The 22530-nt window shown below is 36.6% G+C and overlaps 1 protein-coding gene across 2 annotated transcripts in view; it reads left to right on the forward strand.

The window, feature by feature from the left end:
* LOC134226648 (neuroligin-4, Y-linked) overlaps positions 1-22530 on the forward strand; it is a 322634-nt gene that overhangs the window by 134452 nt on the left and 165652 nt on the right. For both annotated transcript variants that reach the window (XM_062707545.1, XM_062707546.1), the window contains exons 3-4: positions 20916-21077; positions 21155-21352. In XM_062707545.1, coding sequence (XP_062563529.1) covers positions 20916-21077; positions 21155-21352 — 360 coding nt within the window. The remainder of the gene's footprint in view (positions 1-20915; positions 21078-21154; positions 21353-22530) is intronic.

The raw sequence follows: 22530 nt of genomic DNA on the forward strand, positions 1-22530 counted from the left end.
AAGAGATTCCAACTATAATTGCCTACCTTAAGGCGAATGCATACGCTTTCTCTATAGATAAGTGATTGATCAAAGTTACCTGAAATTGAAAAATAAAAAAGCTCAAAAAAAACATTTTAAAACAAATTTAAATTTGCCAATGATCAAGAACAATAGCCTTATACGTTCTACTTGTAGCATTACTCGTTTATAAATATAAAAACCCAGATTAATCCACCTACAGTGAGATTTTGACCCTTCCTTAGTTATAAGGAATTTTTTTCCAGACTCCAGTATTTAAAACGAGATAAAACTACTCAGCTTCCCACGGCGATTTACCGTGAAAGTGACAAAATAATTGCCTACCCAAAGGCGGATGTCTTGGGTTGAGTGGCAACTTAACGAATGATAACGTACTGTACTTCATGCTGCCTATCTATAAGGCGCTCGTCGGATTGAATAACTATTGTGACATGGTTAGCAACTATCGTAACGCTGGTTGCATATATTGTACCAGAATTTCCAGAGACCTCGATATTAATTAATCCAGAACTAACTAAATCAGCCATTGATCTGAGCGAAACTCAATAGCGTTCAATAATAACATATATTTCACCTTATGCATGCCTAATTTGGTAAAACTAAACTTGTTCAATACATTAAAAATGAGCGAGATTTTTATGGTAGTAAATTTCAGAATTTGCACACATACGCACACATACATGCATACAAGTGATCTATTAGTGTCTCAAAACATGCTCACATTTGCTATCTAGCTTCTACTGAAGAAATTTTTGAAATCCCTATCAATTTTACGTTTTGCTTTTCTGAGAAGATTTTTTGTACATGCTTCTATATGTTCCTCAATAAAATCATTTGTTTCTTTGAAACAAATCAGAAAAATAGGCATAATTCCATATCATATCATTTGTTATAATTATATTTTCAATGTCAAAGTGAATTTGTTTCAAATACCATACATTTTATTTAATAATTCACGAGATTTCTTGATAGATTAATACGTAACACACCTGCGTAACGCATACAAAGTGAAATTATAGACACTTCCGAAGGAAGGGTCAAAAAGCTATGATTTCATTTACGGGAGAAATATTTACAAAAAAAATTTAAAAAATGATCAATGATCCCCCAGATTACGGTACTATGTGAATCTTTGTGGAAACCTGTTGAGAACACCATAGGAGCAGTGGTTCTCAACACTGTTTTCCACTTCAGTTCTCTTGGATAATCTTCCCTTAATATTTGGTGACATGGCGAACAATACAAAACAAAGCAGGCGGAAAACAAGATTTTCTTTACAACAAATTTTCCAGAAAACAGTTAGGGTTTAGAGACCATACATGTATTGCATATAAATAACTTTTTATTAACTTTACTTTACTTACTTATATTGATTTTGTACTATTTCCATGAGCTCACCATTGTGATCGTTCGATGCGTTGGTCGACATGCTGGATCACCCATCTTTAGGATCTTGGTTTGGTTTTAACTTTTTCGTCTTCTTCTTCTTCTCCTTTTCAACAACTTCTTCTTTTTATAATGGGAACTTGAGAAAGAAACTCGCTTTTCCGAAGGTTTGGATAATGTAACGTGCGCCACAGTTCCGAGTCCAGGGAGCGATACCAACTTTTGCGCGCGCTTTAGTGGTCTTTATCAAGCAAACCTGCACCTATTGTGAGTTGGACAGTAACAGAATTGACCAAATAACACTTGGCACATACTGTCCACTCGAACACATAATTGTCTTTCACTGCAGATTAATCTTCACCACTGGCTCGCTTGAAACTTGTACGTTAATAGCCTAATGTGATATAAACACGATTGGGTTTAACTTTTCACTATTTGGTGCACATACCCAATGAATTGTGGTGATTATCGCAAAAGACCCGTACTATTGATTGGCTTCTAAGGTGTTTGTCTATCCGTGGTATCTTAATTGTTTTAACACGCCTTTATTTCGTAAGTTTTAAATTAATTCGTTCTTAGCAGAGCCTAAAATATTCATCTTCATGAAGCAACTTCCGTCCGAATTTTGACAAGCATCGTATGAATATTCAAAACATAGAATGACATAGTCAGACGACTACTCCACGAACTCATTCATTCGACTGTCACTGAATGTGTTTACTATGAGCAGAAAAAACATAATTAGGTATCATTGTTTATGTTGATGTTTACCGCTGAAAGTGCCTCGCGGATGAAAATCGGATTCAGTCCTGTGTGATAAATCACTTTACTCATTTGAAACGTGTTCAGATTTCAGATAATTTATCAATTTGTAAAATGTGCATAAATATTCAATGACTAATATTCAACTGAATATTGACTGTCCAGAGCCGACTATGAATGTGTCGGAAGTGAACTGACAAATGAAGAAAAATGGACTTCACTAAAAAAATTCGATTATTTTACACTCTGGTTCTTAGACATAAATTTTTAGTTACCTGGTAGTTGACGACTAAAGTTTTGCTATTAAGATTGAATTTTTTAGGCGATAGCAATCTTAATAAGGACAAATACTTTGTTGCTCCTACATCCGACATTTGCTACTTATTAAGATTGCTATCGCCGAAAAAAATCAATCTTAACATAAATTTTAAGTGTTATCTTCTGAACTACACTTACGGGGAACTACAAACAGTTAGTTTGAATAAATGTACTATACCGCGAACCGTCACTATCGTCGCTCCTCCGGACTAAATTTAAAAAAAAGGTACCTCACCCTATTAGGGGAAAGGTATTTATAGTTTTTTTTCCACGGCATATGACTCAACAAAATTGAGCAATGACAATGACGAACCACAGCAATAAAAGACGCTGACGTATACGATACGGATGAACAACGATAACACAGACACAAAACTTATACCTACGCTCACATATTGAGCTGGCTGATGTCCCATACTACTTCAAATATCCACTTTGACACTGACTGCATACTAAGCTTTAACAATTAAAAAGTCCCTAACACTTGTTTTCGCTTTACAGTGTAAATAAATATCAAAATAAAATAGAATAATTATGCGTAAGTAAGACGTCTCACTTCTCACTCTTCATTTCTCACTTTTCTCTGTAAAAAGTGAGGTACGCGAAGTGAGTATTGAGACGTTTCACTATTCACTTCGCGCTTCTCACTTTTTATAGAGAAAAGTGAGAAATGAGGAGTGAGAATTAAGACGTCTCTCTTCTCACTCCTAATTTCTCACTTTTCGGTCGAATGTCCTATACGGCCAAATGTCTTATTCGACCAAATGTCCTATTCGGCCAAATGACCCTTTCGGCAAAAAGACCCTTTCGGCTTAACGATCCTTTCGGGCAAACGGCCCTTTCGGCCAAATGACCCTTTTGGCCAAACGACCCTTTCGTCCAAATGACCCTTTCGACCAAATGACTTTCGACCAGACCATTAGGTCTGGTATATTCGGCCAAACAACTTTTAGCCTAGTGTGGCCCGGGGTCGTTAGGCCGAAAGCCATTCTGCCGAATTCCACTAGACCGAACAAACCATTAAGCCGAAAGTCATTTGGCCGAAAGGGTCAATAAATTAATCATCAACAATCGTATTTTTAGTTTGTTGTTCTATGACAACATTACGCATTTAAAGATTTTAATAACATAACATACCGAGAGGGGACAATTACAGGCCTCGCATATTTGAATATGGTCTCACGTCCGAGCTGGTGGGTGAAGTTGGCGTGGCCCATTCTGACTCTGGAGAGGACCACCTGTTCTTAGTGGTTCGAAGATCGTCACCTGGGAGGATGCTGGTGGTCCGCACCGCAGCAGCTATCTGGTCTTTGGTCCAGTTTTTCGTATCCGGGTGGGTGCTGGTCCTTCCCTTGCAGTCTTATTAGTTTCAGCTCTGTAGTAGCTTTACTAGCCTCATACGGTGTGGGCGGCTCCACAACTTGTCCATCAATGCCAATGTTTATTCTGTCCACTGATGCAGCGTCACACCAACCGTTCAATAAAGTCTCGAAGTACCACCTGGTAGCCACTTCAGTTTTATCTCTTAGCAAATTCTCTTCTTATTCATTGCATATGGCGGGGATGGCGCTGTCTTCTTCCACACACTATCTACAGTATCATAAAACCTCCGCATACACACTTAGAATAAATTACCGACTTCGTTAAATTATTCACCGAATTCTCAACAGCTGAACGATCGGTAAACGTTTCGGTAAACTAATATGTTACCGAAAAGTTTGTAATCTGTATCAGACGCATCGTTTGTCAAATTTACCGAAAATTCGGTAACATTTACCGAAAAATAATCAAGATCTGTAATTTACTGGAATCGTCGAAAACATGGTATATCACCGAAAATTTTGTAAATTTTACCGAAAATATTGTAATTCTGGGATTTATTGTTTTTAATAAAACGAGACAGTTCGTTTGATTTATGCATAACATGATTTTTATTGATGCCATACATGCCAAATATGTGTTTAATTGATCCAAAATCCAATTCGGACATGCCACTAATACCTAAAAGACATATCACAAAACCATTTTCAAGACAAAAGTTCAGGTACCAGATGTCAATGCAGATTAAAATTCTTCTCTGTAATGCACGCACATACACGCCAATGTGCTTGAACAGCTTAGCAAAGCAGATTTCGGGTACCGGATGAATTTGAAGTCCGATGATCGCCATTTTTTGTGGTTGGATGAAGAATGTTCAGCAGGCTTATCCCTTGGAAAAACGAATCAACACAGGCGCTGTAGTACAGAAAAACCAATACTCAGTGTCAGAAACTCGTTTAGATAACGACAAAAAGATTATTAACTATATTTACCTTGGCTCTTGAAATTATTTTTTCGCAGACGAAGCGGATCCTCACTGGAACGACAGGAGCTATGAGTTGAAGAAAAAACTTGGCGCGATGACGTTTTGCGTTGGGATTATTGAATTCACCGAAGTTTCAGCTGATAATTTACCGATGTCGGTAAATTAAACAATTTACATTCTTTGTCGGTAAAAAAGATTACCGATCTCGGTAAAATTGAATAGAATTCACGAAACTCGGTAATGTTTTCAGTGATCACCCGAGAAATCACTGAAATGTTTGTAATTTTTTGGATTACCGACGAATTCAGTAATTTGTCTTACCGAACTCATAGAATCTATTTAAGTGTGCATACTTACAACTATCATACTTTCCAGATATAGACTTCCGGTAAAACTTGTAGAAATTCTCGGTTAAACATAAAATTCTTTGAAAACGACTTTTTAGAACTATGGAAATCACTGTGAAAGCGATTATTTATATTAAGTTTAAAAAAACATGATTAATCAACTATTGTGTGTGTTCTCCTGAGATTATTGAAAAAACCTCAAAAGCGGTTTTCGAGACATTTCATAAAAGGAAGAGGAGGAAATTTTATAAATTTTGAAAATAATTGTAATTAGGTATTCGAGGAACTACAACATATAAGTGGACATTTACTGAATCGATTCTATTAATATTCGAACACAGTCGTTATTTGCATGAAGCTACTCGCATCGCGTATAATCCATAAAATTGGCCCACCCTTCTATGTGTTACCGATTCTGCTAAAAATTCCGGGGAAAAAATGAGCGGATCGTAAACGAAATTATTGGTAAAAGTAATCCTTAGCTATCCTGTTCTAGACAATTTGCCACAAGTACGTATGTGTGCTTTCAAGGCGTTGTTAAATTTTTTATCGTTCACACCTGTCATGGGTAAGGGTGTTTTCGGCACCAGCATCCGTATTTTCCCAGCGCGAATCGCTTACACTTCACCTGTCCCGCTGTAATTTGCTACCAATCTCCATAAGTGGATGCCATTTTTCCTCCGGTGTGGACCCGTTTTGTTTTATTTTATTTTTTTACCAAATGCAATAGCAGTAGGAGGAGGTCATAAGTATGAAATTGAAATTTATGTGCACTGTGCAAGATGATTTTTTTTCCTGTTCCCGTTTCCAGTGGAACTCGTATCAATTTCGCTTCAGCAAGCACCCTTCTGCCCACTTCCACCGGACCTGGGATTTCTGCGGCAGCCACCAGGACTTTCCTCGGACTCTTTTTTTTATGGCCAACGAAATGGCTCAATATTTTATGCTGAAAGTGAAGTTTCGACTTTCGGTGCGATGTTTGTTTTGTGCTGTTCCTCATATCACCTCCAGTAATTGTGAGTTTTCAGGTGGCTTCGATTAGGGATTCTCAGGATATCCGGAATTCGTTAAAACTTCAAGGAGCTTTGTGAGCTGTGATTCAAATAACTATAAGAAAGTTACGATATCTTTCCGAAAATTTCTTGGAATAACAATTGTTAATTTTCACAAGTCCATCCCAAGAAGTTTTGATAATCCCTACTGCTCCCTTCCGCATAAAAACACCCGGAGGCTACGCTTTTAAAAATATGGGGAAGTGGAAACACGTAGCCACGGAAGAAAAGATCCACATGTTTAGCCAGCAACGGAATAAAAAAAAATCCTGAGAGTCGAATTGGCGAAATACTTTTCCACGCCATGGCGCGCGTATTTTCCCGAAGCATCGGAATGGCAATTTGTATCGGAGTGTGTTGTGTGCCATGAATATTTCACTCTTGAGGTTTTGATACGGTGGAAGCGATTATTAGCGGGTGGAGATGGCCATTGTGCGGGTTTTGTGTAGCAGAATTATGTTCATTGTTCGCTTCCGAGAGTAGTGTATGGAGCAGAACAGGAGGGAGAGAAAAACATACCGATAATAGCCAGTCTTCAGGAAGCCATTTCCATTTTAGAAGGCACTCTTACCATTATTTTATTATTTGAAATGCTCTCTGTTGAAAGTGAAGTTCAAACTTGAAAATTTATAGCCTTGATTGTGCTATAGGGGTGTCGTTGGGGTTGATGCGCTCTATTTCGGTTTTTAGGTTGGAACTTCCAGAACCAGGGATCAGGAACCGGAACTTTCAATTGAAATCTTTTGCATACTTAAAGCTCTCATTCAAACATATTGTGCGTTTATTGAATAAAAAAAATGCAGGGTAACGGGATGTAATGTTAGGCCTGGATGCAACGTTGGCTCATAATACATCGTTTTGAAGAAAGATATTTATCAATGTTTCTTTGAAAAGGTGTATCAAGTCCACTTTATTTATAATACGCAAGATTCATGCACTTCTTCAATTGATAAACACAATTAATCTGCGTGAAAAATTGCTTTGAATCGGTTTGTTAGCAACCACTTAAGTAGGCAGGCAGTGCAAGAGATTTTTCTTTTGCCCAATAAAGTAGTTTTTGGAATGGACTCCGCACATTATATGACCGGATAACAATCACACTATTTTAGCATTCATGTTAAGTTCACTATTTTCATTAGTATAGTGACACAATTACCCAAAACTTTTTAGAGCTATATTAGAACACTCGTTGCCAAAATTCGGCTGACGATTTTTACTTGAAGCAGCTTATTATAATTTCCTACCTTACGACTCATACAAACGATTTACAGTAAATAATGCACCAACATTTCATGGGCGGAGAAAACATCCTACACCAGAGACGAATTTAGGAAAATTGGCCGAACATAAAATCCATTTTAATTGATTAAATAATAGATTTTGAACCATTTTTGATGTTTTTGAATCCTTAGCGTAATAACCAAAAGTAAGAAAGCCCGTTTGGTGGCATAATTTCGATAAGATCATCAATATATGAATATTTAAATCGATAAATGTGATCAACCACAGCATAATAGGCTAAGATTTGAGCCTTCTACCCTAGATCATAACGAACGAGAACAGATCAAAACTTTTCACATTGTTGTGAAATGGCATCGTCAGATTTGGCTTAGTCCCAACGACTTCTCGGAGGAGTTGGAGATCTCAGCTTGCGAATTGACGGCTTATATCAAATCATATAAAAACATGGAGGCTCCAGATTTCAATTACATCCTGAATTTCGAACTCAAGCATACGAGTGTTCCGTTTTCGAGCACCTTTCGCTTCTCTTTAATCAGTGTCTCCGGCTAAGCTAATTCCATCGTCTTGGAAGTCAGCGGAAGTCATCCCCACCCGGAAGCCTGGAAAGGATTCTGCCTCTACAAAAAGGTATCGTACCATCAGCCTCCTCTCCTATCCGGAAAGGCAATTTTCAGTCAGCTACTCGAGTCTGCCGAACATCGCAACATCTTGATCGAGTAATAAGATTTAAATACAACCTAATAAAGATAAGAAAATCTATGCTAATCCAAATCAAGTCCAAATTCAATAAAATCCAATCCAAATCAAATCCAAATCCAATCCAAATAAAATCCAAATCCAAATCCAATCCAAATTTAATCCAAATCCCATCCAAATCGCATCCAAATCTAATGCAAATCCAATTCAAATCCAATCCAAATCCAATCCAAATCCAATCCAAATCCAATCCAAATCCAATCCAAATCCCATCCAAATCCAATCCAAATCCAATCCAAATCCAATCCAAATCCAATCCAAATCCAATCCAATCCAAATCCAATCCAAATCCAATACAAATCCAATCCAAATCCAATCCAAATCCAATCCAAACCAATCCAAACCAATCCAACCAATCCAAACCAATCCAAACCAATCCAACCAATCCAACCAATCCAAACCAATCCAAACCAATCCAAACCAATCCAAACCAATCCAAACCAATCCAAATCCAATCCAAATCCAATCCAAATCCAATCCAAATCCAATCCAAATCCAATCCAAATCCAATCCAAATCCAATCCAAATCCAATCCAAATTCAATCCAAATTCAATTAAAATTCAATCCAAATCCAATCCAAATCCAATCCAAATTCAATCCAAATCCAATCCAAATTTAATCCAAATTCAATCCAAATCCAGTCCAAATCCAATCCAAACTCAATCCAAATCCAATCAAAATCCAATCAGATTCCAATCAAAATCCAATCCAAATTCAATCCAATTCCAATCCAAATCCAATCCAAATCCAATCCGAATCCAATCCAAATCCAATCCAAATCCGATTTTGCAAAGCTTCAACATATGCTGTATCCCGGACTCTTTCGGGTGGGATATACAGCGCACACAATAACAGTTTCCGGTCACTAAGTTCGATCGTTGTCCAAACCTTTCGAGGCAGTCCCACGAAGAGTTTACAACAGTTTTTGATTTGAGACTAGAATTAACGGCAACCAGTACACCGCCTCCTATGGTTACGACTGTTGTTAGAATTTCGATCACATCGAAAACTCTCGTAAGCAACATCGAATATCTGTCTGGAAAGCGTCTCATTATTCAGCCAAGTCTCAATGAGGACGATAATATCGTAGCACTGATCGGCAGTTTCCGAATCAGTAGCGATGAGCTGTGGTGTCTTCATTGCTACTTGACACATCATCACGTCATCGTCAAGCGGTAGTTGCCATGCGAAGATTTTTATTAATCCTATGTAATAAATGTGTTATAAATGTTATCGAAACATTTATGTTACCAAAGTTCCTCATATTTGATTATTTGAAACGCCATCATGTTTTTAACCAATGCGTCTAGCGTCTATAATGACATGCAATCAATTATGCGAAGAAGTAAAACGGAAATCTTCATCACTTTTGATTGCGAGACTATCTTCGTGGTAGGCGTACGGCGCGGCGGAATCAAAACACACTCTTAAGGGCCGTCATGATAAATTAAAATTGAAAAGTAAAAAACCCTGATTAATCCACCTAGCGGTGATGATGCCTTTCTCGCTCGTTCAAAAGGGTTGACGAACATATTAGAAAAGTCTAATATATTTAACACTAAATAGGGCTTATTTTTCACATTTGTTTATGACAGCCCTTACTTTGTACCGTTAAATGCACAAAAACGATCCATAAATAACATCTGAATGTTCAATAAAACGCTACTTTAAATCCAAAAAATAGCTCAGGCTTATCCATAAAGAATAATTTTAAGATCCATAACTAAGCTAAAAAAATATATCAAATAATAATTGGAAAATAAGTATGTACCTTCAAACATGATCAAGAAAAACAATATCATTCCTTGCTATTTTTCCATGAACGTATGACAAATGATCCATAAATGTTTGCAAAATTATCCATAGAAAACTACATTTAATAAAAAAATACAATTTTGCAAATTTTTATCGTGATTATGATCTATAACTTCGGTAATATGATCCATAATTTTGTTCAATTGACAAACTTTCGAGTGTTTCCTGTTTTGAAGTCAGAATCCAGCTTAGGCTTCTGGCACCTTCTGGAATAGTATGATTCTTCATCATATAGATAGGAATTCATTTTTGCTGATGAGCAGTTCCGTTTTTGTGATTGAATTTAATCACTTTTTAACTAAGATTTACGAATTTGATCCGACTTAATAAAATCTGAAGAGAATTCTACTAGGGTTGCTTTTCTTCATATGGAGAGCATTTCGGAGTGATTAACCGGAGGTTTGATTAAAATTGATTAATTTTAATTTGCTTTTGTGTATATTATACTGAACTGTTCTAAAATTATTTATCAGATCACTCTGTACAGGTAAACTATCCCTGTACAAAATCTGATAGATTACTCGTAACAGAGCTGGTGTTACCTAAATCAGCATACTTGGGCCTATAATGTGTAATACTTTATATCATACTGATTGCATACCTGATATTATTCTATCATGGAATCAAAAATTGTTGTTTGCGTTAGTGTAATTCGTTATGGATTATAGCAAGGATGTTTTCGATCATTTAGTAATATAGGTTCGATAATTTAGTAGTTTGTCAATAACTCATTCCAGAGGTTAAATGTCGAAAAATATTCGCATCAGAAGTCCACCATAAACACGTTTTAAAATTTAAATAAAATGGTATGGTATGAGTCATCGACAAACTAAATGATCAAACTTAGATTACTACATGATCCAAAACATGCTTGGATTGTAGAAAAGTTTGGATACATTTTCCATTGACTTGCCAAAAAGAAAAATTTTCTCCGAAAGTCGGCTTCTCCCACATAATCCGAGTGCTATTTTAAATCTTCACACAGATATGTTGTCGCTATGAATGGGGTTCCAATTATTTGGTCTAATGAAGTCCAAGATTTAGGACTTATGTATAGCGTGAATTAATTAACTATCAAAAACACAGAAGGTATGCAAGCGAATAGGTACAAATATAGTAAGTTCATATTTATAGAAAATCAAAACCATTTACTAAAATAAATTGTTTTATTTACAAACTAATTGTTAGGCCAGCCATGTTTTACATATACTGTGCCAATATGGATTATTTGCTGCGACGCCAAAAAGAGTACATTACAGTGGATTCAAATCAAATGTTGAAATTGATTCTGAAGTTGCTTCCCTGCACACCAAAACATTATGAATATTAGGTGACATATCTGAATGAATTGACACAATAGCACATGACGTAAACTCAATCGTATATGTTTTTCAACGTCAGATGATTTAAATATGCCACGGAACCTAAACACAGTACCCGGTGCGTTGCTGCACGAATGGACAAGCTCCCGATGATCAGTGCAAATTGCGTATAACGTGTTATACTTCGATCACCACTCTTTCAAGGAGTAAAGATAGCTGAGAGGTAAAGTTCTAGGCTCTCACTCAGAGAGTCTGCGTTCGACGCTCGTTCAGACCTAAATTTTTTTCAAAAACATATTTTCTAGTAATACCAATGAACTTTAAACAATTTTTATTTTCTATAACTCAATACCAAATTTTTAAAACGACTTCTCTGCGTTTGTAAACAAAGATTAAAACATCGATTCGTCAAATCTGAGAGGCGAGAGCACTCCCACGCAATCCTACACCACCAACAGGTAGCCGAAGTATTTACCTATATGTTAGACTTTTTATCTACACACAACACAAGGATGTAATCGATCATCTAGTAATCTGCGTTAGATCATTTAGTAGTTTGTCTATAACTCATTCCAGAGGCTGAATTCCAAAATGTGTTGTATGGTGGACTTCTAGTGCGAAGGTTTTTCTATATATCTGCCTAATAGATCGATGTTTAAATTCCACCATTGAAGGAGTTACAGTGCTAGTTGCAGTAACTTATACTAAATGATAACAAAATTCCAATCATTCAGTATACGCTCTATAGCTCTATTACCTGTAAAATTCAAACATCGAACTTTTAGGCAGAGTTGTAGATAAACCTTTGAATTAGAAGTCCACCATGCTACACATTTTGAAATTTAGCCTCTGGAATGTGTTATTGACAAACTACTAAATGATCGAACGCAGATTACTAAATGATCGAAAACATCCTTGTAAGTAGATATGTAGTCTACATAAGTATTTCAATCAAAATAATCAGACTTTCATGTTGCCAATCTAAAAGAAAATTAAATTTCGAACCCAAAAAATCAAACTATTTTCGGCTAAAATGTGTTTTAACGTTTTAATAATCATTTTAAAATTGACGCCCTATATCCCTTTCCGGGTGAAATAAAAAAGCATTATCCAGCCCTCATTTTGTTTCCTTATACTGACAAATAATAACTAATAAAAAATAATGTTGTTATCATTTAGTATAAGTTATTACAAACAAGTGCTTTATCTCTGTTATTAGTTAAATTAAAACAACAAGCTGTAGGGCAAACCTGTCAAAAAATATTCGCATCAGAAGTCCACCATAAAAACGTTTTGAAATTTAACCTCCGGAATGAGTCATCGACAAACTAAATGATCGAACTTAGATTACTACATGATCCAAAACATCCTTGGATTGTAGAAAAGTTTGGATACATTTTCATTGACATGCAAGAATGGAAAATTTTCTCCGAATCCTTCCGAAACTCAGCTTCTCCCACATAATCCGAGTGCTATTTGAAATCTGCAAACAGATATGTTGTCACTATCCAATTAATTGGTCTAGCGAGTCCAAGATTTAGGACTATAGCATGAATTAATTAACTATCAAAAACCACACAGAAGGTATGCAAACGAAAAGGTAGGATTAATAGTAAATTAATATTTATAGAAAATCAAAACCATTTACTAAAATAAATAGTTTTATTTACAAACTAATTGTTAGACCAGCCATGTTTTACATATACTGTGCCAATATGGATTATTTGCTACAACGCAAGGAAGAATGCGTTACAGTGGATTCAATAATATTGAAATTGAAGCTACTTCCCTGCACACCAAAACACTATGAATATTAGGTGACTTATCTAAATGAATTGACACAAAAGCACATGACGTAGACTCAATCGTATATGTTTTTCAACGTCAGATGATTTAAATATGCCACGGAACCTAAACACAGCACCCGGTGCATTGCCGCACGAATGCACAAGCAGCCGATGATCAGTGCAAATTGCGTATAACCTGTTATACTTCGATCACCACTCTTTCAAGGAGTAAAGACAGCTGAGGGGTAAAGTTCTAGGCTCTCACTCAGAGAGTCTGCGTTCGACGCTCGTTAGACTCTAATTTTTTTTTCAAAAACATATTTTCTAGTATAATACCAATGAACTTTAAATAATTTTTATTTTCTATAACTCAATACCAAATTTTTAAAACGACTTCTCTGCGTTTGTAAACAAAGATTAAAATATCGATTCGTCAAATCTGAGAGGCGAGAGCACTCCCACGCAATCCAACACCACCACCAGATAGCCGAAGTCTTCACCTATATGTCGAAATAATTAGACTTTCGTGTTGCCAATCTAAAATTAAATTAAATTTTGAACCCGAAAAATCCAACTATTTTGGGCTAAAATGTGTTTTAACGTTTTAACAATCATTTTAAAATTTACGCCCTATATCCCTTGCATGGTGAAATAAAAAGGCATCATCCGGCCCCCATTTTGTTTACCCGCTTTCGTCAGGGCCAATGCTTCTTTCTGCGATATTCATCCGACGGCAAGCGACTGAAGCGAATGCAGTGCCGTTCGCTCCCGCCGAAATGTGCTTGCAAAGCGTCCTCACGTACATCAGCTGCGCTCCCATACGCTGATTGAACGCCACAAAAAAGATGCCACGTGAGAAGTTCACTCGTATATAGGGTATGCGAGCGCATGATAGCAAAATAATAGAAAAAATGGGCCTGATTACGTTTAGTAAAGAGAAACGTTATTAATTATTGAACATATTTCTCTTCGTTAAAGGTTACCCAAATAAACACTTATAGGGCGATCATGGCCTCAGTGGAGACAATGGGTTCTTAATAATATTGTTCATCATTGCATTACTTAACGTTTGCTTTACTTGAAGCGACACGTTGTAATTATGCCATTATGAACACTAATTGAAAACAATAATTTCCCAAACAAATTGGCTTTCCTACCTATATACTGCCGCCGCAAGCGTAACTGTTCCATATTTTCTTCCATGCAAAATCAATATTGGACGACTATGCTTGCGACGGCAGTATAGTGGAGCTCGTTTTACCTCCAAGAAAATTAGATTGATTATCAAGACGAAATAAATCCAATTTCATTTTTAGCAAATTCAAAGTTTGTCTATTATTTAATGCATTAAAACTATCATTTTTTAATTATCAAATATATATTTTCTTTCATTGATTCAATAATACTTCCAATATTGGTACCGTTACCCTAGCAGAGTGAACTCTGTGGCTTTGAAAAGAAATGAACATATACCAATTTGATGAATACTGTACGACTTATATTTACTCATACCATGTGTGTCCCGATGGTTTTGTGGTATGGCAAGCGCTTTCCACCCCAGAGGTCAGTGGTTCGAATCTAGGTGAATTCAGCATAGAACATTTTGCTATTTTTTTATACGCAAAAACAGTTTTTTGGCCATAACTCCAGATTGCAATGAGCTATTGATCTAATTTTCAATAGCAAACAATGGGACTGAATTCCGCGTCGACTGCAACTTATTGCGAGCAAATCGGACAATGGGAAGATCAAAAAAGTGTGTCTACAAAATTTGTACACATACACACATACACACACACACATACATACATACACACATACAGACATCACCTCGATTAGTCGAGCTGAGTCGATCGGTATATAAAAATCGGCCCTCCGGGCCTCCTATCAAAATTTTGTTTTTGGAGCAATATTATAGCCTTTACGTACACTTAGTGTACGAGAAAGGCAAAAATTGTTCATTAACATTGAAAGCATTTAAAATCAAAGTTCGTTCATGATAAATTAAGATTGAAAAGTAAAAAATTGTTCATTAACATTGAAATCATTTAAAATCAAAGTTTGAGGTCCAAGTCGGCCGATCACTTTATTACATATAAATAACAAACAAAACAAAAATATATATATCTATATATATATATAATATATATATATATATATATATATATATATATATATATAATATATATATATATATATATATATATATATATATATATATATATATATATATATATATATATATATATATATATATATATATATATATATATATATATATATATATATATATATATATATATATATATATATATATATATATATATATAATATATATATATATAATATATATATATATATATATATATATATATATCGACCCAGCAGACGTTGTCCTGCATAGTAGGCGAGAAAGTGCGTTCTGAACTACGCATGCAAAATGCCCATACGATTCCTTATTCTAGCTTTTCATAGTTTAGTCAACTTTACCCTTGATTTTAGTATGAGAAAATATCATATAAACCCGTCGGAAAGGATTACGAACATATTTGCTGAAGGAATGAAGAAAATCCACCCAGCCGTTTTTGAGTTATGCGTCTACGAACACAGACCATTTAATTTTTATTATATAGAAGATATATATAAAGTAATTTCTGTCTGGTTGAACCTTATAGACTCGGAAAATACTTAATGGATCGGCGTGAAAATTTGCATGCAGAGGTTTTTGGGGCGGGGAAGGTTCTTAAGATGGTTCGAGACCCCTCCCTCCATTGGAAAGAAGGGCTCCCATACAAATGAAAAACCAATTTCCAATCAAAACCAAAAAACCAATCAAGCAAATGGAACCAAATGAAGGTTTTGGAAGGAAAAATATGTTTCTGTGGTTGTTCAAAACCCCTCCCTCTTCTGGAAAGAGGGGCTCCCATACAAATGAAGCATACATTTCTGCATAACTCGAGAACTAATCGGAGAATAAATGTAATAAATGTCGTGTGTATGCATATGAGGCATGCAAAAAGCCTACGACTCCGCAATGTTCCTTACATATTGTACAAATAGTAAAAAATAGTTTAGCTTAGCTTGGTTAATCGTACACGTCGTAGTTGCTAATCAAGATTGTCCGAGAAACAGCGAATATGCACAGCTTACCAATTGAATAATCGTCTTGAGACAAAAAAAAATCTCATTGTACTTGCTTCGGAGTTTCCAATTTATGACCAACAACGAAGTTGGCCCGTCCTTTTATTTAGGATAAGGAGAGGAAGATTAGTTTCCCGAGCAACACACATGACTCATGAGGCACAACAACTTCTGTGACATACACTCGGACTTATATACAACCGAATTTGATCACATTTGAGTTCCTGCATTACCAAATCGGTCCAAATTGAGCTGCTAGGGCTGACACTCATTGTTATAAGAGACGGAGGAATGCTCTGCATATCCGTGAGCGCCACGGGAAAGGAATAGTTGGTTAGTTGAAAAGGTAATTATTGTGAAGTCACCTTGATAAGCGACTAAACAAAGTTATTTTGAAAACCCGAAGACGAAAACCGTGTTTTAAATCAATCCGACAATCAATGTGCTAGGGTAACGGTACCAATAGTGGAGGTATTAGTAGATCCACAAAAGAGAATAATTTTTTAAAATTGATAGTTATGGGAAATTTACTGCTTTAATGTCTTAGTCAATAGATAAACTAGTAAATTTGCTAACAAAAATGAAATAGATGTCATTTAACATAAAAAATTACCAAATATTGCTTGCACCACTATGGGTACACTGTTCCTTTAGTGGCGGTAAAAATTAATTTTGGTTCCTATAGTGGTGCTATCCATTGGTTTCTTATGAGACTCGCCACTATTGGTACAGTTGCACCACTATAGGTGCAAGGGAGTCAATTTTGTTAAGGAAAATCATTATTTTCAATAGTTTTTCAAGCGAAATCTTAAGATAAGTTGCATTTAACAGGATATTTAAAGCACGACGCATCAACTGAAACCATCGTAAACTGTATAAATATGATAAATCTCATTAAAACCCCACTACCTCCACTATTGGTGCTACCTCCACTAAGGGTACGGTTACCCTACGTTTAATAAGCTTCTACAACACGATCGATTCTGCACTACATAATTATATGCTCTTCGATGCAGACATTATTTTTTTTATCTCGTATTCTCCCGCACTAGCCAGCATGACCAGCATCAACACAATTGATCGCACACCGATTAAAAAAATTTCTGATCGCGAGGCAGATTTCTTTCAATTCACGTTTCCTAGACTAGCTGTCGTCCCGTGACCAGCAGCAACACGATCGATTCTGCACTCATATTGTACAAATAGTCAACAAATATCACAGAGTTTAAATTTCAATCTTGGGGGCAGTATGTACATTTCTATGATTTTTCGAATATTGACTGTTGTGTGAAGTACCTTCAATCCTCTGAACTTTTTATTCTTACTTTTAGGTAAGATTCTAGTTGTCGCTTGAACGTCAAATGTTGCATTATGATTTCCTTAGGGTAAACCTGGTTTGAGGCGTAAGCGGAGGTGAAGAAATTGGCCTTTAATAAGAAAGAGGCGCACAAAAACTTCACAAGGGCCTAGGAATCCACGCCACTACTTTGCCGCTTTAACAAAGTTATCTGATCTGATTCATATCTAATTAACTTACACTCTAAGCCTAACGTTTTAAATATTGAGTCGGATCACTTTTCTAAAACATAGGGTAGAATAGTTGAAGATACTTTTCGTTCTCTATTAGATATTTCTAACAAAACACCGAAGACGGTTCATGGAAGAAAACTATAGAACACGTATTTGTCTACTCGTAATGGGTTTATGTAGTAAGCGTTAATAGAAAAAGCTGTATAAAAACGTAAAATCATAAAGCTGTTATTTTATGATTTTGTTCAGCGGTGCAGCCAAATTTGTTTCGAAATTCCGTTAAATTTCGTTAGAAGCTAGTTTTTTGTAGCGAAATTTTTGTAATTTTACGAAACGAAACGAAATCAAGAAATCAGATTTCGCCATGCTCAAATTCCGAGAAATTCCGCGGAATTTCGTTACGAATCACCTGAAACGAAATTTTTCGAAATACCGCATATGCTTACTATTCTCAGCCCGGCCAGAAAATCTGTCATGGATTTTGATGAGAATGACTTTTGAGTGCTCCGTCATATTTAACTAACATGGACTACAATGAGGGGCAATCCTTAGCCGTGCGGTAAGACGCGCGGCTACAAAGCAAAACCATGCTGAGGGTGGCTGGGTTCGATTCCCGGTGCCGGTCTAGGCAATTTTCGGATTGGAAATTGTCTCGACTTCCCTGGGCATAAAGTATCATCGTGTTAGCCTCATGATATACGAATGCAAAAATGGTAACTTGGCTTAGAATCCTCGCAGTTAATAACTGTGGAAGTGCTTAATGAACACTAAGCTGCGAGGCGGCTCTGTCCCAGTATGGGGATGTAATGCCAATAAGAAAAATAAGAAGAAGGACTACAATGATTTAACGCTATAAAATAAGCGGAATCTGTTCCCATGATCCTATTTCAATTGAAAAGTCCAAATTTTTTGCGGAATGTTCACGATTAGTCGTCGTAGATATGAATTTGTGAATGCTCGTCCCACAGGAAGTGAATAATAGCATGGAAGATTAAACAATTGGTATTATTCTTTTTGTTAGGATGCGAATAAAGCATCACTCAAGTTCTTTGATTTATGAATAAGTAAAGTAGATAGAATGTGGGCGCTAGAGCTTGATAATAGGAACAAAGACATTCTATATAATTTGATCGTCAAGAATAAAGCTGAAATCGTCTAACCTGACACAAGATACCAGGAAATAATCTTCCATTCCGCTGGTCACGAAAAATGCGATGATTTTATCTTCACCACCCAAGACAGAGTGCCGTTAATAAAGCATGCTCAAATTTAGCGCTTCGAAGAAAACTTTATTCGCCATTAACACTGTTGGTGTACTTTTGTCGTCACATCCATTAAGCAAACGTCGTACGTTACGTTTGTCAAGAAAGCTTCTATCCCACCATGACCCAGATGCGGCAGAGCTAAAAAATAGAAGAACAAAAAGTTTCACTTTTATTATTCTTCCAAACTCGACTGCCAAACGCGCCCCTCGCTAATGCAATAAACATACAATACGGAAAACTCGATTACTTTGCTGTCTTTTTACCCGCCCGGTTCCTTCGTTGGGCAACAAGATCCGGCATCCGACAAAGGGCGGAATGAAACTTTAAATTAAATCGCTATTGATCAAATATTTCCCAACTTTTCCAATTGCTCCCGAGCAATAATAGCGAAGCGCATTGCAGCAAACAAAACTACATTAAAGCGGTATCCTTTTCCGCAAAGCATAGCTCTAGCGGGAATGGGAACGTGTGCGGTGCCATGCGACTTAGAAAAACGTGCTCACAAACAGATTGCAGTCTTCTCCGGAGGATGCACTTCGGATCGTATTGGAGCTTCCTGAATACATTTTGTCCGTGCACTCGACTCGTGTCGGTCACTCATGCTTGACCGTGCTTAGGTTCCAGTTTTCGAAAACAGCCATTATGCGGCTTATGTTGATTTCTACTCCGTCCACCAGCGATTCCCAATCGCCATTGATTTCGTCACACGTTCTTTTAAGAACGAAAAACCTTTCTAAGTGACGCGATCTAGACAGACAGAAGAATGTCACAAGTATTCCACAAGCGCGGCACTTAGATGCCTTATTTTCAAAAAAATCAGTAGTTCTAAAACACTGTCTACACGAAAGTATAGGTTTTCCTCTTTCATGTAGGCGCATTTTTAAAATGTTCTATCGGGGTTCTAGATCCCCCCATAGAATATTTTAGTATACCCACGATATGAAAGAGGGGATCATATACTTGTGCATAGTATTGCTTCCATCTTCAAAAATGTAACGGATTTCGAAAATATGTTTCACTGGTCAGAACGCCCCAGTGTAGGCAGGACGGTATACCATTACCAACTGGACACAGACGCAGCGAGCCTGCAGCAGTTGCTTCCAAATTATATGGAAAATATTAAAATGTTATTCACACCTGCTTGAATGGACTTATGTTGGTTTTTTGATGTCAAGCACATAAGGATTTGTAACCTTTTTATTATGGGATAGAAAAAATAATAATGAAGGGCTATGAAACATCTCTGGCAAAGGTGGGGCTGCCCAGGCACTTTTTGAAATCCATTTTTTCAGGACTTTTCAAAAAAGCTTTATTTCGTTTTCTCAGTAATATTTTCATATGACTACTCACAGGCAATGCATTTGCGACTTTTTAGACTACCAAATAACACAAAGTTTGCCTAAATTGTGTAGAAAAGTTAACTAAGTATTCTATAAACAATTCCTCAGTTATTAATTGAAGTATGTATCTTGTTTGGCAGTAAACTAGTATACACTATACCCAGAGAGTCGAGAATGTTCCCCACCCGAAAACCCTCGCCATCTCCGGGTTGGCAATCCTACGCCTTTGCCCGCAAGGCTACTGGAGACCCCATCCACCATTACATGTATCAGTTTAATAATAAGTTTCGCCGGAAACCAATTTTCTGTCATTATCAGCCACAAACGGTTTAATTTCCCAACCATCCTTTTGTTTTCTATTTACACTAAAAAAAACTCGTTGACAACCCCTACTTTTCCACATGACTGAACAAAAAAAACTGGCAAAAGAGAAGCGTTATTCCAAAGGATAAAGAGCGATATCGAATTGCAGAAAATTGTTGAATTAATTTAATGACATTCATTTGCTTTCCTTTCTTCCCGCAGCTGGTTCACGGGAAAGTTCCGGCAGTCAAAAGTATCCCGTCATGGTGTTCGTCCACGGGGAATCGTACGAGTGGAACAGTGGAAACCCGTACGATGGATCCGTACTTGCCAGTTTCGGGCAAATTTTAGTAGTTACAATCAATTATCGATTAGGAATATTAGGTGTGTATTAGCGTCGGTGATTGTTCGAATGTCAAATGCCATCGTTTAATTCTGTTTCATTTTTCATTCCGCCGCAGGGTTTTTAAATGCCAATATTGACCGGTTCTCGAAAGCGCCGGCCAATTACGGTCTGATGGACATCATTGCGGCACTCCATTGGATCCAGGAAAACATCGAAGGCTTCGGGGGCGACCCTCGGAGCGTAACGTTGGCCGGCCATGGAACCGGTGCCGCGTGTGTTCATTTTCTCATAGCCTCGGCTGCCGTACCGGAAGGTAAGTTAATCAATTCGTTCTGCCTTACCGTGATGCATCTACCGGTCACTGATGTTTTATTCATGTTTATGGAATACTCTTGGATGGGGAAAATATGAAGTGAGTTCATTTATTACGAAGCAGTTTATTATGAGACTCAGGAACAAGCGACCGGAGAATGATTGTTTTAATGTAGCAATTATCAGCAATAATTAATGTTTACCCGTACCAATTAAATAACGGTATTTGATACTTTCATTTTGACACCAATCATCCTTCTTTAATCTTGACTGACGTGACAAGGTTGAATAACATTCCTGACATGGATTTTCATATTGCATTTTTATTCTATTGAATTTGTATTGAACTCGCACCATTATATGTTTCCGTAGATGGTCAAATTCTAACACTTTCTTAGAAATGTACATAACAGAAAAGCAATAGTAACGAAACACAAAACTGTGAATAGGATTAAAAAGATAACGATAACTTTTTGAATATATCATGAATATATAACCATGATTTAGGTTTGAACTAATGAAAGCGTATCATGGTTTGAACTATTTTGAAATCAGTCGAGATTACCATCTCATTGGCAGGAAATGCACCTAAAACAGTATGAATGGCATATTAAGATAGACTGGAAGTGATAGAGTTTATTTAAACTTTTGTACATATTGCTTAAGTAGTAAAATGGAGCGATTTAAAAACGTCCTGATAATTTGCGGTAAATTCCCCTCACCAGTGGCACAATTTCAAAAAAAACTCGTGAAGGACGTATTGTATGACATAGGAGTACAGTTAACATATCAAAATAAAGCCATTTTATCTGTAGTCGATTGACTTCATCGTACAATTGAAAAAAAAAACCCAGATTAATCCACCTAGCGGTGATGGTGCCTTTCTCGTTTTTTTCGAGTGACTAATTTCTATGCACTTTTGGTATAAAAAAAGAATTTTGGCCATAGCTTCTGTGCCCATAGTCCGATCCGGCCAATTTTCAATACGAAACAATGGGACAGGATTCTGCGTCGATTGCAACTTGTTGTGAGTAAATCGGCTGAGGGTAGGTGCCTAGAATGAGTGAGATTTTTTTTGTAAAAAAATGTATTTTGGCCATAACTTCGAATCCCAAAGTTCGATTACGCCAATTTTCAATACGAAACAATGGGACAAGATTCTGCGTCGTATGCAACTTG

This window comes from Armigeres subalbatus, chromosome 3, assembly GCF_024139115.2.
Source record: "Armigeres subalbatus isolate Guangzhou_Male chromosome 3, GZ_Asu_2, whole genome shotgun sequence".
Lineage (NCBI taxonomy): Eukaryota > Metazoa > Arthropoda > Insecta > Diptera > Culicidae > Armigeres > Armigeres subalbatus.